The sequence below is a fragment of the Ambystoma mexicanum genome, chromosome 4p (genome assembly GCF_040938575.1).
Source record: "Ambystoma mexicanum isolate Mex_15411 chromosome 4p, UKY_AmexF1_1, whole genome shotgun sequence".
In the NCBI taxonomy this organism is placed as follows: domain Eukaryota; kingdom Metazoa; phylum Chordata; class Amphibia; order Caudata; family Ambystomatidae; genus Ambystoma; species Ambystoma mexicanum.
Window position 1 is genome coordinate 624,808,357 of NC_090927.1, and position 17,250 is coordinate 624,825,606.

Genomic DNA, 17,250 nt, shown 5'->3' on the forward strand with positions numbered 1-17,250 from the left:
ATGGGTTTCTACTTCAGAGGTGTGTGCTCTGCCCTCAAATCCATGACTTCATTGAAATCTCCCCCTATAACCCACGAGCATGCTGTGTCTAGGAGTAGTTGGGCTTGGAGTGTCAGAGGGTGCAAGGCATATTTGGCCATCACTCTCCCCCCCCCCCCCTCTCCCATGCAGCGTCTGTCCCAAGGATCCGATCTGACTTCTGTAATGTGGAAGGGAATCCTCTTGTGAATTAAAATCAGCAACCCTCTTGCGTTACTCATGTAGAGTTCTTAACAGATCCCGATTATTCTTGTATTGGCTCAATTCTAATGGTTTAGTGGGTATCAAATCTGATGTTTGTTAATCCTGTAGGGGGCAATGTGGAGCTGTCTGCTCTGACTCGGCTATCATCTTGCTTTGCATTGTGCCATTCACTTTTTGCAATGTCATCGTTTGTGCGGATGCAGCTTGTGAGAACTTGGCGCACCTTTGTCGTTTTTGGCTTAATCAATGCACACTGTCTCTTTGCCCATAGTGCTTTTGTAACTCGTTTGCTCTCCTGGGGAAGCTTCTACTGACTTTGCTCCAACGTATCAGTGCGTGGCAATCAACTTCTGGCTGTGCGATTGCAATGGACTGTCTAATCTGCTCTGGGCGAGGTTTCGTGCTTTGAGAAAAGCTGGCTGAATTCTGGCGTATGTGTGCTGCATTTAGCTGAGAGAAAATTAGACAACTTTTCCTATCGATTTTTCTAACTAAAGCGATATGATGCTGGTCTAGCTACAAAGCACAAGATTTATTTGTAATGTATAGTGTGTGTGTTTCCATAAGGACCTGCCTGATTAATATTGTATGCTTAGAAGTGTGGCGTCCTTTGAGATGCTGACTATATGTGCAGTGCTCATCTAATGAGTTTAATTAATGCAAACAGACACACTCCTGTATTTTATCACTCTGAACACTTGTGTATTCCTTAAGCTGATGCAAATTACAGCAGGTATATATACATGGGTGCTTGTGAAGGCAAGTTCCTCTGTGCTCACACTCCAGAGTAAATGCAACCCACTACGGAAAGAGGCCAAGAGATAGCTTTGCAAGGATAAAGGTTTACTCGTACAAAAGAAGTGTCAGCAAAGAACTCTGCTGCTTGAGAGCGCTCTGGTCTTACATTAGCAAACGATGGTTTAACTTCAGAAAATGTCACAACATAGGCTACTCTCTGGGGCTGCTGATTGAAGGCACCCTTCTCCAGGGCTTGCTCCACATAGGGGATGCCAAGCAGTAATTGGCTGGTTCTTCCCATCGAGCTGGCTCCGCATGGGTCAGCTGGACTCATCCTGGGTGGCACAGGAAAAAGGTGCAAGGGAGAGGGGGATAAAATGGTCAGGCTGACCAGTACATTCAGGTCTTCATTGACACTGCAGTTCCCACACCCAAGCTCCAACTGCCTGCCCCCGCCCCCCTAACCCCCATTGATGCAGGAGATGTGTGTTGCTATTAGAGAGAAATACAGTTGTGTAGGCTTTAGATCTGTGGTGGGCACCTTAGGGAGGTTATGGGTTAGTGGAGAGGAATGCACGCAGCACGGAGCCTGGTGCTGTGTCACATTCTGCAATGGCGTATTCCTAGAGACGATACTAAATATTTGCAACACTGAAGGGATAAGAGGGGACATGCCATGGGAACAGGGCTCAGGTGGAGAGGATATTTGGCCTGGCAACTGCGGCATCCCCTTTTTTACCAAAAAGAGGACATTGCTATACACCTACTTCTATGTGCTGCAGGGCCTTTATACAAGATCTGGGGAAGCAGACTGCACGCCCCCTTTGTATGTTATATAGCCTCATTTGGGGTTCACCTTATTTGGAAGTGTCGGGGTGGGGGGGGGGGGGTGGGTTAGACTAATTTCCATCCCAACACTTGCCTAAAAAAATGGATCTGCCAGGCTATGATGGACCGGCATGCAATGTTTTACCTAAATGGGATGCTTTTCTTCATGGCTGTGTATTGTGACTTTACTGGGGCATGAATTCTGATGCACTGCTCGCCTAAGCAAGAAGCCTTTTGTTAAATAGGGCTGCAATGTGCTTTTGTTGGTGACTTTCTCAATTTGTATGTTGCAGGTTTGGGATGCTAAATAAATGTGCCCATATTTTCATATTGACCTACCTTTTAACTGGACCTTTTTTGATATGGAAACATTTTACTTAACACCATTGATATTTAAAAGGGTCTCCAGTGCATCTAATTAAGTATATCTCCAACTGCCCAAGAGCTTTGTCCTCTAGCTGGTGGTGGTCTGTGCCCTGACCAGAATTTACCCCCTTATGGTCTAGTATAAGCAATTGGTCACTTCCGTCCTTTGTTAGATGCGTTGCATCTAATTCCGTGCCATAGAGAATGTGTTCTACTTGAATGCTTCATTTTGGGATGGAGGGGAAAGCGTTGGCGATTTAACTTAAGGGGTGATCAGATTAGGTCTTTGTGAAATATGTTACACTCCTCGCTAGAAACTAACCTTGGGGGGGGGGGGTGTGTGTGTGTGTGTGTGTGTGTATGTATATTTTTGCAACTGTTTGCATGATTTTTGCAAAAGGAGACCCATTTTATTGCTCCCCTAACATCTGAGAATCTCACAGGATGGAACTTCATAGTTTGTTTTCTTTTGTTGTTCTTTTTGTTCTTCTAAAGGTCTTGTCATAAACTGGTTCCTGAATGTCTCACTAGAGCAAGGGTTGTAACTTGCAACTGCAATGTAACTTGATTCAGATTTAACTAAAGTTGCTTTATTCCTGTTAATATACTTTAATACTATCACTGTTCGTATAAAATCTGTAGCACATGCACCACATTGAAATGGCTTGTTTTGAAGTTTAGTATTTTATGTTTAGCTTTTATTTTTCTTTTATTTTGCAGCAGTTCTGTGGTGTACTTGGTCACACATTTATGGAGTTTCTGAAGGGCAGTGGAGACTACTGCCAGGCACAGCATGACCTGTATGCAGACAAGTGAACTGTAGAAATTGATTACTACTCCACCAAGAAGCCCCCCTGAAAGCGGTGAAGCTGGATCACAAGAGTTTGCTAGGCTTCGGCTGGGCACCATAGCAAGGAACTGGATGGGGTAAATCCCAGTGCACTGCCTTTCCTGCCTCAGTATTACTGGATGGAAGAATGGCTGCTTCTCATTAGGAGGTCCATTTCACTTCCATTGCTTCAACGTCATACTTGCAAGCACTGAGAATTCCAACGTGGAGTAGTGATAACCTTCAGTTTCCTTACATCTCCTTTCTTTCAATTTTGTTTCTTTATTCCTTTGTGTTGCACGTTTTTGTTATTTTCTTCTTCTACCTAAAAATGGCTCGAATGAACCGCCCAGCCCCTGTGGAAATTACATATAAGAACATGCGATTCCTCATCACGCACAACCCAACCAATGCAACCTTAAACAAGTTTATTGAGGTAAGGTATAACTGTTTGCTATTTACAATCTTAATCTGTAGTGGCGGAGGTTTTATGTTTATAGTAGTGGGCAGGACAAGACATTCAAGTTTCAATCTACTAGCCAGACCTAAAGTCATTTGCCACCACCATTCTCCATATTCACACGCCATGCTATTTCTTAGTCACCAAGAGTCCATTTTGTGGCCTGGTTTATTGTCTTAAGTGCCAACTGAACAGTTGCTTTGTAGTGCTCCAGGGGGATGAAGGTAGAGAAGTGAACCTTGACTGCATTGGAATGTTACAGAATAGTCCAATACTGTGGAAAGGGGGGGGGGGAGTAGGGAAAGTGCAAAGCGGCATGCAGGCAACATAGCAAAGTGACAACAGTCCTGAGTGCAGCAGCTTCCTACGGTCTCTAGACAAGCGTCCCAATCCATTCATGGGGCTTGTCACAGAGGGCAGATGGATGACGGCAGGACCGCCAACTGGTAAAGCTTTAAAAGGATTGCCCTGTGATTTCTCGTTGCTCCAGAAGGAAGTGCCTGCAGTTTCCAAAATTCTACACCAACGTTTTGGAGTGGGTTCCCATAGTGCTAGGCCAGGTAAAAGGAAGTGCAGGGTGTCTGATACCACATTGGATCTGTGTTAGACGTGTTTAAGCACAGAGACTATTTATTAACCATAGTTTATTTGTTTGTTTATTTTATTTCGATAGCGCTTCGGACCCGGGAGTACAAGGGCGCTTTGTACAGGTTACAAGGCACAGTACATGGTAATAAACAGTGATACTAGAACAATTTGAACAGCAGTTATAGACAGGCAGTGGGGGTGATGACACCCAATAATGACATACGTGAGGCATAAACAATAAGTACAGTTTATAGCTAGGACTAACTTCAAGATTGACTTTTTGTCAGAAGCCACCCAATGGCAAGTTTACGGAACGACTGGAAGGATTTGGATGGATGATTTGATGTTCAGTGGCAGGGTGTTCCAGAGTTGGGGGGCGAGGACAGTAAAGCTCGAGCCTCCGGCTCTTTTAGAGGTAAATCTGGGTACTATGAGACATAAGGTATTGTAAGATCTCGTGGTTCTGATGGAGGATTTCGTGGTAAGTTTGTTAGTCAGGTGGGGGGGTGCTAGATAGTTGAGAGCTTTGTACGTGAGGCAGAGTGTTTTTAGATCAATTTTATGTTGGATGGTGAGCCATTTGCATTTGGTTCTGGTGGCAGAGATGTGCTCACGTCTGGGAATGTTTAGCGTTGCCCGTAACGCATTATTTTGAAGGACTTGGAGTTTGATGATCGCTTGGTTGGCACCTAAGTAGAGGCTGTTGCAGTAGTCTAGCTTAGATTGTATAAGACCTCTGGCTAGTGTGAGGCAACTGTTAGGGGAAAGAAATGGTCTACAGGCTCTGATTAGTTTTCCGGTATATGCAGTTGCAGAGGTGGTCACGTTAACTTGCTTAGTGAGGTTCATATTGGCATCAAGATAGAAGCCGAGTGTTTTCACATTTTTGGCGACCGGGATGGTGTTGCCATCAATTATGATGTTTAAGTAATTGGGACTTACATTTTGTAAGTTATTCGGCGAGCCAACAATGAGCAGTTAAGTCTTCTCGTCATTAAGGCAGAGGCCATGTGTGGCCATCCATCCATCCATCCATCCATCCATCCATCCATCCATCCATGCCTGAATGACGGAGAAGATTTCATTGATCTGGCTACTTCAATATTGTAATTGCTCGAGATGGTGAGGAGTATCTGGGTGTCATCCGCGTAAGTGACACCCAAGACGATCCAGTTTATCAAAGAGGGGCGTTGTAACGATATTGTGATGGATGGATGGATGGATGGATGGGTGGGTGAAAACGCATGGCTTGTGGGACACCACAGGTGATGGGGATAGGGCCTGCTGCTGCCTCCAGAGAAAAGACCCTCATGGTTCTATTGGCCAGGAAGGACTGTATGCACGTGACAGCAGAGGGGGGAAAAGTGGGCAGCAGAGGAGAGGTGGTTACAGAGTATTTTATGATAGACCAGGTCGAAGGCTGCTGAGAGATCTGAGGAGTAGGATGGCAGCCTTGCCCTTATCTTTAATTTCGTCAATCTGACTTTTGGTCAACATGGGCAGTTTCTGTTCCATGCGGAGGCCGGAAGCCAGACTGACGCAATCCGAGTAATTGGTTAGACTCTAGGTAATGCTGAATTTGCAAGTAAGCCACTCTTGTCAAGGATTTTTAACAAGAAGGGAACAGTTGTGATAGGCCTGTAATTTGTGGGGATGGAAGGGTCCAAAGTCTGTCTTTTTTTTTTTAGTAGCGGGAGGACCCATGACTGTTTCAGATTGTTGGGTACTGAATTAGTGGAGAATGACGCAGCTTAGAAATGAAGGGGGCGAGGTCTCTTGCTGCGTCATTTATGATCTGTGCAGGGCAGCTGTCCCCTTTGCAGTTTGATGGTTTGAGGGATGTTATGATTTTTTGCACTTCTAGTGCGGTTACGTTTTTGAAGGTGAAGCCCTGGTTAGTGTTAGGGGTGGTAGGTGGGCTGGGAATAGGGGGGCTAGGGGTGGGGCTACTATTGGCGAGTTGAAGTCTTTTTTATTTTCGATTTTTGTTTGTAGGCCAGTGATTTTGTTTGCAAGGGCATCTTGGATACTAGTGCACCACAGTTGGTCCTTCGCGGATGTGTCCATAGGTGGATTGGGGTTTTCTAACTCCTTCAGGATAGTGAATAATTCTTTGGTACTGGAACTAGCATTACTTATTCTTGTATTGTAGGCTTCCTTTTTTGTGCGAATAATTTCGTTTTTTATAAAGGAAAGATGCATTTATGAGAGACTTTATGTTCCTCTGATGGATTCATTTTCCGAAGGGTTTCCATTTTGGACTTATTATTTCTTAATATTTTGAGTTCTGGTGTATACCAGGAGTTGAGATGTGCTTTAGGTTTACTTTTGCGTAGTTTTAGAGGGGCAACAAGGTCAATAGCATTGGTCATGGCGTTGTAGGTGTCTACTAGTAAGTTGAGGTCTGATGTGTTGGGGATCATGTTTAGGGTGGGTAGAACCAGTGGGATGAGGGCTTCGGTGGTGATCCGCTTATTTCTCGTACCACATGCTGGTGCAGGTGGGTGCTGTATGTGGAGGGGGGGTTATTAGTACTAATGTCAAATGAGAGTAGGAAGTGGTTGGTCCATATAAGTGGTTGGGGGTCCCTGCAGATAATGTTGCAGTTGTGGGCAACGAGCCAGTCTAAGGTCCTGCCTTTCTGATGTGTGGGTAAGGTGTTGAGTTGAGTGTAGTTGTGTTCGCCAAGTACATTGGCAAGGGAAGATGCTGGAATGTCGTGGGGATCATTGTAACCCAAGTTAGTCACCTAGAATAATATTCTGTGATATAGGTTTAGATTTTTCGGCTATGAGGGAGGTTATATCTTCCTCGAAGGAACCTATTGGCCCAGGGGGTCTGTATAATAGTTTCAGGGTGATGGCGTTCTTAGGGGAGGTTTGAATTTTAATGGATAGGTGTTTGCAGGAATTTAGGGGAAGGGAGGTCACAGATCTAATGTCGAGCGAGGATTTGAAAATAAGTGTTACACCTCCTCCATGGGCATTAGGTCTGTCGGCCCTGAGGATGGAGTAGTTGTCTGGAGCTGCGAGAGATGGAGAGGGGCCTGCTGCGGTATGAAGCAAAGTTTCTGTGGTGGCGAGGAAATCCAGGTCTGCTGAGCGGATGATATCTGCAATTTCCGTAGGGTGGGGCCACAAGGGATCGAACATTGAGTAAGGCTCCTTTAAGTGACAGAGTTTGCAATGGTGTTTTTATTAGTGATTTTAGTAAAAGGATTATTGGCCATTTTGCTAAGTAGGGTAGGGAGTCTACAACCTAGTCTGTCGTTACGGGTCATGAGGTTGGGGTAGGCTGTAGGGTGATGTTCTATCAAATTGCGCAAGTTCTGGATGTTGTCTGAGTGGTCATCTGTGGCGAGGTTGGGTGGAGTGTTACCTAAAGTAACACTCATTTTAGTACTATGGTCTGTAGGTGCACTGTGGGGGAAAGGAGGGAGGGAGGTAGGGAGGGTAGGAAGGGTGTGGGGCAGGGAATGGGGTGGGGTCTAGGACAGCCAAGCTTGGCAAGTCCATTATTGAGTGGGTGGGATAAAACTATTTCTGCTACAAGGCGTGCAATCGGGCATAATGCAAAAAGGGAACATGATCGAATACTAGCCAGGCTGGCATAGTTCAAATATGGATTTGGGTAGTAGCTGGCTAGCAACTATAAGGCACAACACAATCAATGTGGTCTGTTAGCACCCTAGGGTATAACACTTAATGCAGTGGGGCAGCATCTAAGTTTGGTATAGGATATTAATGCCGAGAGGCACAAATTCAAGTACCTAAGCCAGGCATACCTAGATTCGATTTTGGCAGAGGGGGCCAAAAATGCAGTAGATTAAAAAATGCATTAGTAATGAGCACCCGAATGTGATTTGTCTAAGAGGGGAGGTAGTAGAGATGGCCACTAGAAGGATTCCTATCAAATAGGCGCTATACGGTACAGTTTGGGCACAGGGACTGGGTCATAGCTAGGACAATCGTTCTGAGAGCAAATGGGGCACAAGTGGCTCGTGCATCACGGTGCTATCAATAGGTGTGCCGAACAGTTAGAGATGCTGTGACTAGGTCAGACTTAGAATAGCGATTATACAATGCGTATGTCAACAGCAGCCGGCGCAACAGTAGCAGTACAGTACAATTTAGGCGTTGGGACCAGGACAAAAACTAAAGACAGTGGCTAGCCAAAACAGGTAATCCTTCACAGCAATCATAAATGGTTGTGCGTTACAGTTTGGGCAAGGGGCTAGGTCAGGGCTAAGAGCAATGGCTCTAGTATAGAGGGGTGCTTAAATCCAATGCAGCATTAGCTGTGCAGTACAATTTAGGTATAGGTAAGGATCTAAACAATTGCTATATAGTGCACGAATGTGTGAACACCGAACATCAAACACAGGTGAGCAGTGCCGTAGGTGAATTATAGTTAGAGATACTCGGGTAATGTAAGGGTCGTAGACCTAAAGTCATGAATGGCAAGTGACGGAGATGTATGCTGATACATACAGGCAAGCACGTTGAAAAGCAATAATGTGCACATGAAATAAGTGGTTTATAAATACATGTGGGTAGTAACGTAAGAATGCATAGGTTACAGGAATATTGATCGAACAATGTTCAAGTGCATCAGCTGCCGTGGGCATAGAGTACAGATGCAAGCTAGTGGTCATGTACTGTGTAAAAGGGTACAAACCGGAGGGGTAGATCAGGAGATCCGGGATAGAGAGGTATCGGCAGGTCGTAAGAGTGTTGCAAGTTACCTTAGCTTGTATTGTTCAGGCTCATCTGAATCAGGCATGGGTGCTTGCAGAGGCAGAAGGCATAGTGGCTGCTAGCTGGAAATGCTAGTTTAGGTAATGCAAGCGTGGTCTTTTGTATGCTTGTTGTATCCTCAGGGGGACAATAGCTGACAAGACCGGAGGGGGGTGGGGGGGCGCTCCTGCTCCAAAGCGCAACCATGTGCATAACTGGGGCAGAACAGGGCCTTTACACTGCAGGCCTTCACAGTGGAGGGCCGGCTTCCGCCTTGCCGGCGGATGTGCGTCGGGAGGGTTATACAAAGAGCGTTGCTTGGCAACGTGACGCTGGTTCTGCCGAGAAGGCAGCAGCCTTTTTAGATAGAGAGCGTGTTTCGAAGCGCGATTCCTACCCATGCATCGGAAGCCTTAATGATGATTTCAGGTCGGATGGATGTCGGGATCTCGTTCTTTGCATCAGGTACGGCACTACTTCATTTAGCTGCATGTGGTGATGCCCGATTTCCAGGGGCAAGGTTCTTGCTGGATGCTGGTGTGGTGGATGAGGGCATGCCTATAGAGGTGCATTGTCCAGTTGGAAGGCAACCTGTTTTTTCATGTTTGAAATGGCCCTGAGAAGGGAGCAATCTCATCTTCCAATAGAGGAGTGCGACTCAAAACCTGATTGGTGATCATGCAGCACGACATTCAGCCCCACATTCCCGAACACTGCTTCCCAAACACAACTGACTTCCCAACTAGGGTGAGTTGACGGGGTCTCCGGTAGTGTCCCCCTACATTTGGAGGGGCAGCTGGCTGCGCAAATGTTGTGCAGCTGGAAAGACTGACTGAAAACCCAGCCTGCAGGAAGAACTGGTGTTCAGTCACTGTAACCCAGCATCTGTTTGTTGGCTACCTTCACCATATTCCCTGAAAGATATGTTTGTGATCAGGAGGTAGTTGGCAGAGAGCCTGGTCATTGGATGACCCTTCAAGCTGGAAGTGATATTTACATCTGTGCTTTGGGGGGAGGTTAGCAGTGGGGGGTAGAGGGGGGGGTCCAAGGGTGAAGCAGCTAGAACTGAGATGTTAACCAGTAATAGCAAGCGGAGAGCCAAGAGGCAACAGTCTCCTTAATTGTGGTTGCCTGGTGTGGGCCTTTTCTTAGAGGAAGGGCTAATTATTCTTTCAAGTCCTCGGAAGCCAATAGCTTTTCAGAAAATGTGCCAATTCAACTTCTGCTGGCTTTTTAAGATCCTTGTGGGATAGCGTGATTATTAACTGTATCCCGGGGGTAGGTTTTCTGCAATATGCAGTCCAATGGTTTGGTTTGCTTAAGCAGGGCCAAGTCTGTATCCAAGCAATATTTCCTCTTGTGTTGTAGGGATGGTGAGGGCCAGGTGGTAAAGATTAGCCTGCAAGAGGAGATCACCAGAAACCATGTTCATATATAGAATGGACTCTCCTTTTGCTGGTCAAACGCACAGTTGCACTTGTACTTCACAAAAATGTAATAGCGACTTTTAGGCCTTGGATTCTCGAGGAATAATTCCTGGTAACTCCTTGCCAAAAGTGTGGGTTTTTCACAATGCCCTTTTCAGGTCTACACTAAATTTGGAAAATACAAAGGTCCTTGCCTATTCCTCCTTGTAAGGTCTGTCGTCCTATTAATATTGTATAATGAAGACATTGGCACATGATCAACTGTTTGTCTGGTCTTTTGTTTTGAATGCCAGTGATGCCTTTGGCAGTAGAATAATGTATTCAGACTGGCAACTACAATTGTCTGGAGGGAGTGGCAACATTTATTATGAATGCTATGCCTGTGTGGCTGTTTGTGATGGAATGTCTATTGAAGACTAGTGATGTGGTTAAGTTTGGGGTGGAGAATGAAGGACAGAATAGGGGAGGGTGGATAAAAGGTTGAGACGGTCTGGGCTTTTTAAGTCTTGAGGGCAGGGGTTGAAAGCGAGGGTGGAGTAGCGATTGGGAGGGCCGAAAAGGTCATATATGGTGAGATTGGGGGGGGGGGGGCTGTAGGGTGTCCGGAGGAGGGCATGGGTGGAATTGAATCGACATATTAGTAATTTACAGCTTTGGCATTGGCCCATTTTCATCTTTCTAACACTGTCTCTTCTCCATCCTACACTTATTTTGAAACCCTTTGGTTTGCAACAATCCATGCGCAACTCGCGTCCTAGCAACACTGGTTGGTTGAATGGGACGGCATTACTGATACTTCGAGTGTTCTTACTTAAACTCCATGTGTATTCTGTCCGGTGCAGCTCAGAGGCTGTAGGTGCACCTCAGTGGCTGGCTGCTACAGCATATGATTGACATTTAGCTGATACATTTTGAGCCGCATGTGCCTAGATTGCATTATTCCAGGCAGTACAATTGCTGTTCTGAGACCTTGCTCTGTTCATCATTACACAAGCGGTTACTTTTCCTGTCCCACCCTTGCTTCCTAGCTGATGCTACCTGTGGTGACTGGTGGCCCCCAGTACAACTTTGATATTGAGGCACAATCTGCCGAGCCTCTTGATGGTGTTTGGCAACCCTAGTGTTAGACTGGGCACTCAGAATGATGCACCACGAGACTAGGAAATGGAGGTCATCGTTTCAATTGGGAGGTAATATTGCACATTTGTATAGTGCTGCATAAGCACTTGGCTGGTACTAACTTGTCCAATATTGCCCACAATTTTCAGTGAGGTAGCAACAATTCTCAGTGAGGTAGCAACAACTGCACAGCATGAACCATGAACCATGCTTTCATGCTGTTGAAGAGAGGCCCTGGGCTCCATTCCACAGGTTTGTCCCTTTCATGCCTGTCCCCCCCCACCCTCCCTCCCCCCCCAACCCCTTTCACCATCTGTCACCATTTTGGGGGGGAGGTTTGGTGATTCCTACGCAGTTAAAAACTGAAGCGTGTTCAATCTGGGTTTGCTGCCCCAGGCTACTGAGCCATGTGGACCCCCTTTCCCTGATCTTTGTCCATTTCCCCCGCCCGCTTCTTGCTTGCCAGAGGGTAACCTTTAAGTTTGATGTTGTAGTATGACCTGCAGTGCAAACAAGCTTGTTACTACTGGTGCTTTATAGAGGGAGGTTTCTTGTCCTCTTGACTGGTATGATCTGTGGCTGTTCATATACCTTTTGCTTACTGTACAAGTTGTTTGTTGAAAGGACAGTCTCTGGGCCATAAACAAGACTACTGTGTCACCAGGATGGATGTTTCTAGGGTCATCATGGTCTTCATTCCCTAAGTCGCGTACTATATGATAACTAAGCTCCTATTCCTTTAGTGTTCGTTATTCACATTCAACGAGGAGAGATCTGTCCTTTGAAGAAAATGGGACTAATTGTTGTGGCCCTTCACATCCAAGCTTGGAAGGCCCACACACCTCTAAAGGGATTTGTTTTCAGGCAAGAGTCTAATCTGTAGGCTTTATAATTCCTCCAACATTTGGAACTTCTTGTCATGTAAATCTTTCCAGCGCTGAAAGCGGTCTCTGCAAAGGACTCTGTGGCTGCGGTGGGCCCAACGGTACTAAATCTGAACTAAGGGTAGCAAGAACCATCCTTACTGATGCAACACGCATGGGGATAGTGTTTTCAGGCCAATAGTAGATGTTCTGCTAGCAGACGTAAAAAGAACACAACTACATATAAAATAGACACTCCTTTGGAACTAAAGAACCTGAACAACCAGGGACAACCAGGACAATGCCCTTTTCAGGTCTACACTAAATTTGGAAAATACATAAAGGTCCTTGCCTATTCCTCCTTGTAAGGTCTGTCGTCCTATTAATATGGCCATGGTGTAACATGTGAGAAATGTCAGTGGGGTTCTTTCTGTAATATGGAATAAAAGTACGCCATTCTGACCAAGCAAAAGCACAGACACTCCAAGATGGTAACCAACAGTTTAATTTTGTGTGGGTTTTTAAAAAGTGTGTGTGTGTGTGTGTGTGTGTGTGTATATGTGTATATATATATATATATATATATATATATATATATATAATTTATTTATTTCTGAGGCTTGTGGAATCTGCTTAGATCACATGCTGTGCATAGGCCGACATCTAGTGGAAGTATTACAGTTTGTTTTTCGAAACTCGAAAATGGGCGTCGACACAGGGCGTGCCAGTAATACTATCCCTAGTGTGACGTCCACTGTACCCAAGATCCCTCACGCGTCTAGGATCCTCAGATTGTTTTTTTCCGCCATACTGGTCGGAAGCATTTTGCAGAGTCCCCTGGCCTTCGCCATACTTTTGCTAAAATTTAAAATAATAATCTATTGACATCCTTCCCCACCCCAACGTCGAACTTCGACACTCAACGCCGGCTGGAGAAGAAATCGACCGTCGGCTGCTGCACGACGGATTTGGGCCTCGGAAGGCCGCTGGCCTCGGCCCGGGCCTGGTAGGCCGCTGGCCTCGGCCCTGCAAGTAGGGAGAGTGGGGGGTGGTACATACTCTACACTCTTGGTATATAGGTACACCTTATACATTTCCTACACTTAACAGCCCGCTGCATCAAGGTGCGTATGGAGGGTACCCCTTTTCAATTCTGCCCCAAGTGCAATCGCAAATACCCATGGGTCGACAGGCACGCCACGTGCAATCTCTGCTTGCCGAGGGACCACCCCGAAGCGAACTGCAGAGCGTGTAGTAGGTTTAAACCTAAGACACTTAAGGACCGTTCGACGAAGCGTGGGCCCACCACGCCAGGCAGGCGGCCATGGCAGCGGAGGGCGCCTTCAGCGATGGCAGCGACGACGTACTTTCGGACGGCGAGGGCATTACGGCGTCGAAAGACAGCCGAGCGCAGGTCCCCGACCTCGGAAGGTCGTCCGGCAGGGCAGCTATGGGGAAGACCCCCGGCGACACAAGCGCTTCACATACTACACACACTAAACGCACTAAACACACTAAGTCCAACCGAGACTCGACGACGTCGAGTTCTCGGAAAGAGGCACAGACAGAACGGTCCGATTCAGTGTCCTCTGGGCGCTCTCTATCAAGATCGCCGCATGACTTCAGGCAATCATCCACTCTTGCCAAGAGTGCCTCGCTCCCTAGGCTAACAGAAGTTCGATTGTCGGAAGACGAAGATGACTTCCACCCCCAGGCCGCGCTCCAGGAGTCGGAGCCCGCAATTAAAGCCAGCGAGGCCCCACGCTCGAAGGACAGGGACACCTCTCCCGATCCTCGACGCCAGGCGTCGAAAAACTCCGGAGCCACTAAGGGACAGGGAAAACATTTTTCTACGCACGGGGAGGGGGGAAAACAGCAGAAGAAACTACCTGTACATTCTTCCACACCTGTGAAACACTCCACCCCCCCTAAACAGACAGACAAGCCCAGGTCTGCTGATAGGTCCACAACCAGCAAAGCTACTTAAGATAAATCCCATAGACTTGCTGAGAGAATCATTCCCAGTTCCAAAAAATGGTCCAGTGAAGACATAGATAGGGTCATGTCAAGAATGTCGTCTTTGGCTGATTTTTATGATAAAAATCCAGAACATTTCCTCTCGTATGATCCACAAGGGGCAACACCCTCAGGCTCTACTGATCCTATCCCCCGAGTAAGAAGGCCCGGTTTGGAACCCCAATGAGGTCTGAACCCTTCGAGGAACAACCTTACGCAACACCATACTCGCAGTATCAAGGGGAGGCTTCCCTTTGTGAAGACCAAGAATTTGGTATAATAGAAGAGCAAACCGGGACGGGCTACTATGGGGATGATGAGGATCAGGAAGAAGAGGATGACCCGGAAACATACAGAGTAGATTCCCCGGTAGAGAACGAAGCCCCGGTTACCGACTCCCCGGTCGATAACCAACCCCTCCTAAATGAGGTTCTCGCTCGCGCAGCAGAACATTTCCACATTGACACCCACGGTGTACAGGAGGAAAGGGACTTCGCAGAAGAGTTAGTGAGAGAAAGGAGGCCTGTTGCCCAGACCATCCCTATCCTTAAATCCATTCAGCGGAGAATAGATCCGTCCCTGGTGAACCCAAACCTCACCAGAGCAGTCAATCCCAGGGTTGAAAAAATTTTCAGGGCGGCACAGTCTGACCCTCTCTATATAAGAGGACATCTGAAGCCAGACTCCCTGGTTGTCACCAACACTCGTAAGAGGGCTGGGACACCCTTGTCTTCGTCAGAAGCTCCTCCCGACAAGGAGAGCAAAAAACTATACGTTTTCGGCAGGAAGGTACCCTCAACGTCCGCCTATCAAGCAAGGATTGCTAACTCCACCACCCTGTTGGCCAGCTACAACTGCCATCAGTGGGAAGAAGTCGCGGCTCTCATAGCCTCTGCTCCTGAACCGTTAAAGGGCCAATTAGCTCGGATTTCCGCAGAGGGTAGAGCCGTGTCTGGTTGCATTTTGAAAGCAACCTTCGACGCTGCGGACAACGCAGGCAGATTGATAGCAGAAGGTACTGTTATCAAGAGACATGCGTGGTTACGGCAGTCTGGTTTTAAGGCAGAAACACAGGCATCATTGTTGGACAAACCGGTGGAAGCCGATCTGTTGTTTGGTAAGGCGGTCGAAGACGCACTGAAAAATGCCAAGGACGAATACGAGACACTCAAATCCCTTGGCCAGTTAACCAATAAACCCCCTAACCAGAGAGGGAATAGTAATTTTCGTCGCCCACGCGGCCAAAATTCCCAGAGAGGATCTAACTATTCCCTGGGGCAGGGTACACAGTGGAACAACCAACAGTCTACCCAGGGTTACGGCAGAGGTAATAGGAGAGGTCGTGGTAAAGGCAGAGGCAGCCCTAGCAAGGGAGGCGGCACGCCTCCACCAAAGCAGTGACGCTCAGTTCAGGGTCCCTTCTCACGCAACCCCAGTAGGGGGACGCATTTCAAACTTCACCCAGGCTTGGGAAGGGATCACATCAGACAGATGGGTGCTGTCAACAGTATCCACAGGATATTGTATAGAGCTACTGCAGCGTCCCCGAAACCATCCTCCACGGCAAAGAGTACACTCCTTAGAACATCAGAAGATTCTCCTCGAGGAGATCGCCATTCTTCTACAAAAGGACGCGATAGAACTCGTCCCGGGACACCAGGTTAACAAGGGTATTTATTCAACTTACTTCCTTGTGCCAAAGAAAGACTTGACAATGCGCCCAGTATTGGACTTACAGCCTGCCAACAAGTATGTCAAGCCCCAAAAATTTCGTATGACCACGCTACAAGAGGTAATCCCCCTCCTAAAAAAGGGGGATTACATGGCAACCTTGGATATGAAAGATGCTTATTTTCATATTTCCATGTTCCCAGCGCACAGAAAGTACTTGCGCTTCAAGGTGGACAGTCGCCACTACCAATTCAAGGTACTGCCCTTCGGGATCGCTTCAGCACCAAGGGTATTCACCAAGGTACTGGCGGTGGCGGCTGCACACCTACGCAGGGAGGCAATCCCAGTGTACCCTTATCTGGACGACTGGCTCATAACGGGGGAAACCCCAGGAATTTGCAGGACAAACATTCAAAGGACTATCGACCTCCTACACGAGTTAGGCTTCTCAATCAACGAGAAGAAGTCCAGCCTGGTGCCAAGCACCTCAAAACAATTCCTAGGAGCAATCCTGGATACCCAGGAGGGGTTGACCTTTCCTTCAGAAGAAAGAATTCGGAATATACTACTTCAAATTCCGCATTATCAGTCCGGTCAACAAATAATGGTACGCAAAGCAATGCGTTTACTGGGCATGATGGCGTCATGCATTTACCTGGTCCCCCACGCGCGCCTGCGCATGCGTCCCATGCAGGAATGGTTGGCGAAACAGTGGTCTCAGGCAAGTGGTCAGTGGGACGATCTAGTGGTCGTTTCGCCAACACTGGTACAAAGCCTTCACTGGTGGACAAGAGAGAATCTCGCACAGCGGAAACCCTTTTACGATCCCGAAGTACAGGCAGTAGTCACTACAGATGCATGTCTGACGGGGTGGGGAGCTCACCATCTCCACCACACAGCTCAGGGTCTCTGGTCTCACTCAGTGGCCAAGAACCACATCAACCTGCTAGGGCTTCTGGCAGTATTCAGAGCGCTTCAGGCGTTCGAGCCCCATCTACTAAACCGGTCAGTGCAAATCCGGACGGACAGCACTACAGCCATGTTCTACCTGAACAAGCAAGGAGGGACTCGCTCGCCAAATCTGTCCAAGCTTGCCCAGAAAATTTGGATATGGGCACTCGGACGGAACATCTTCCTGTCATCACAACATGTTCCAGGGGAGCTCAATTCCCTAGCGGATGCTCTGAGCAGAGACTCCCTCCCAGAGGAACACGAATGGGTTCTTCACAGAGAGGTCGTAGAAGATCTCTTCTCTCAGTGGGGTTTCCCCACTATAGACTTATTCGCCACAAGCGAAAACAGACAATGCCCAGGATTTGCATCCAGGTTCCCCCAACCAGACTCCCAGGGGAACGCCCTGTGGATG

General features: G+C 47.3%; 1 protein-coding gene across 1 annotated transcript in view; it reads left to right on the forward strand.

Moving 5' to 3' along the window:
* Positions 1 to 3,309: 3,309 nt before the first annotated feature.
* PTP4A1 (protein tyrosine phosphatase 4A1) overlaps positions 3,310 to 17,250 on the forward strand; it is a 202,393-nt gene continuing 188,452 nt past the window's right edge. Inside the window, exon 1 of the mRNA XM_069606190.1 lies at positions 3,310 to 3,440. Coding sequence (XP_069462291.1) covers positions 3,336 to 3,440 — 105 coding nt within the window. The 5' untranslated portion in view covers positions 3,310 to 3,335. The remainder of the gene's footprint in view (positions 3,441 to 17,250) is intronic.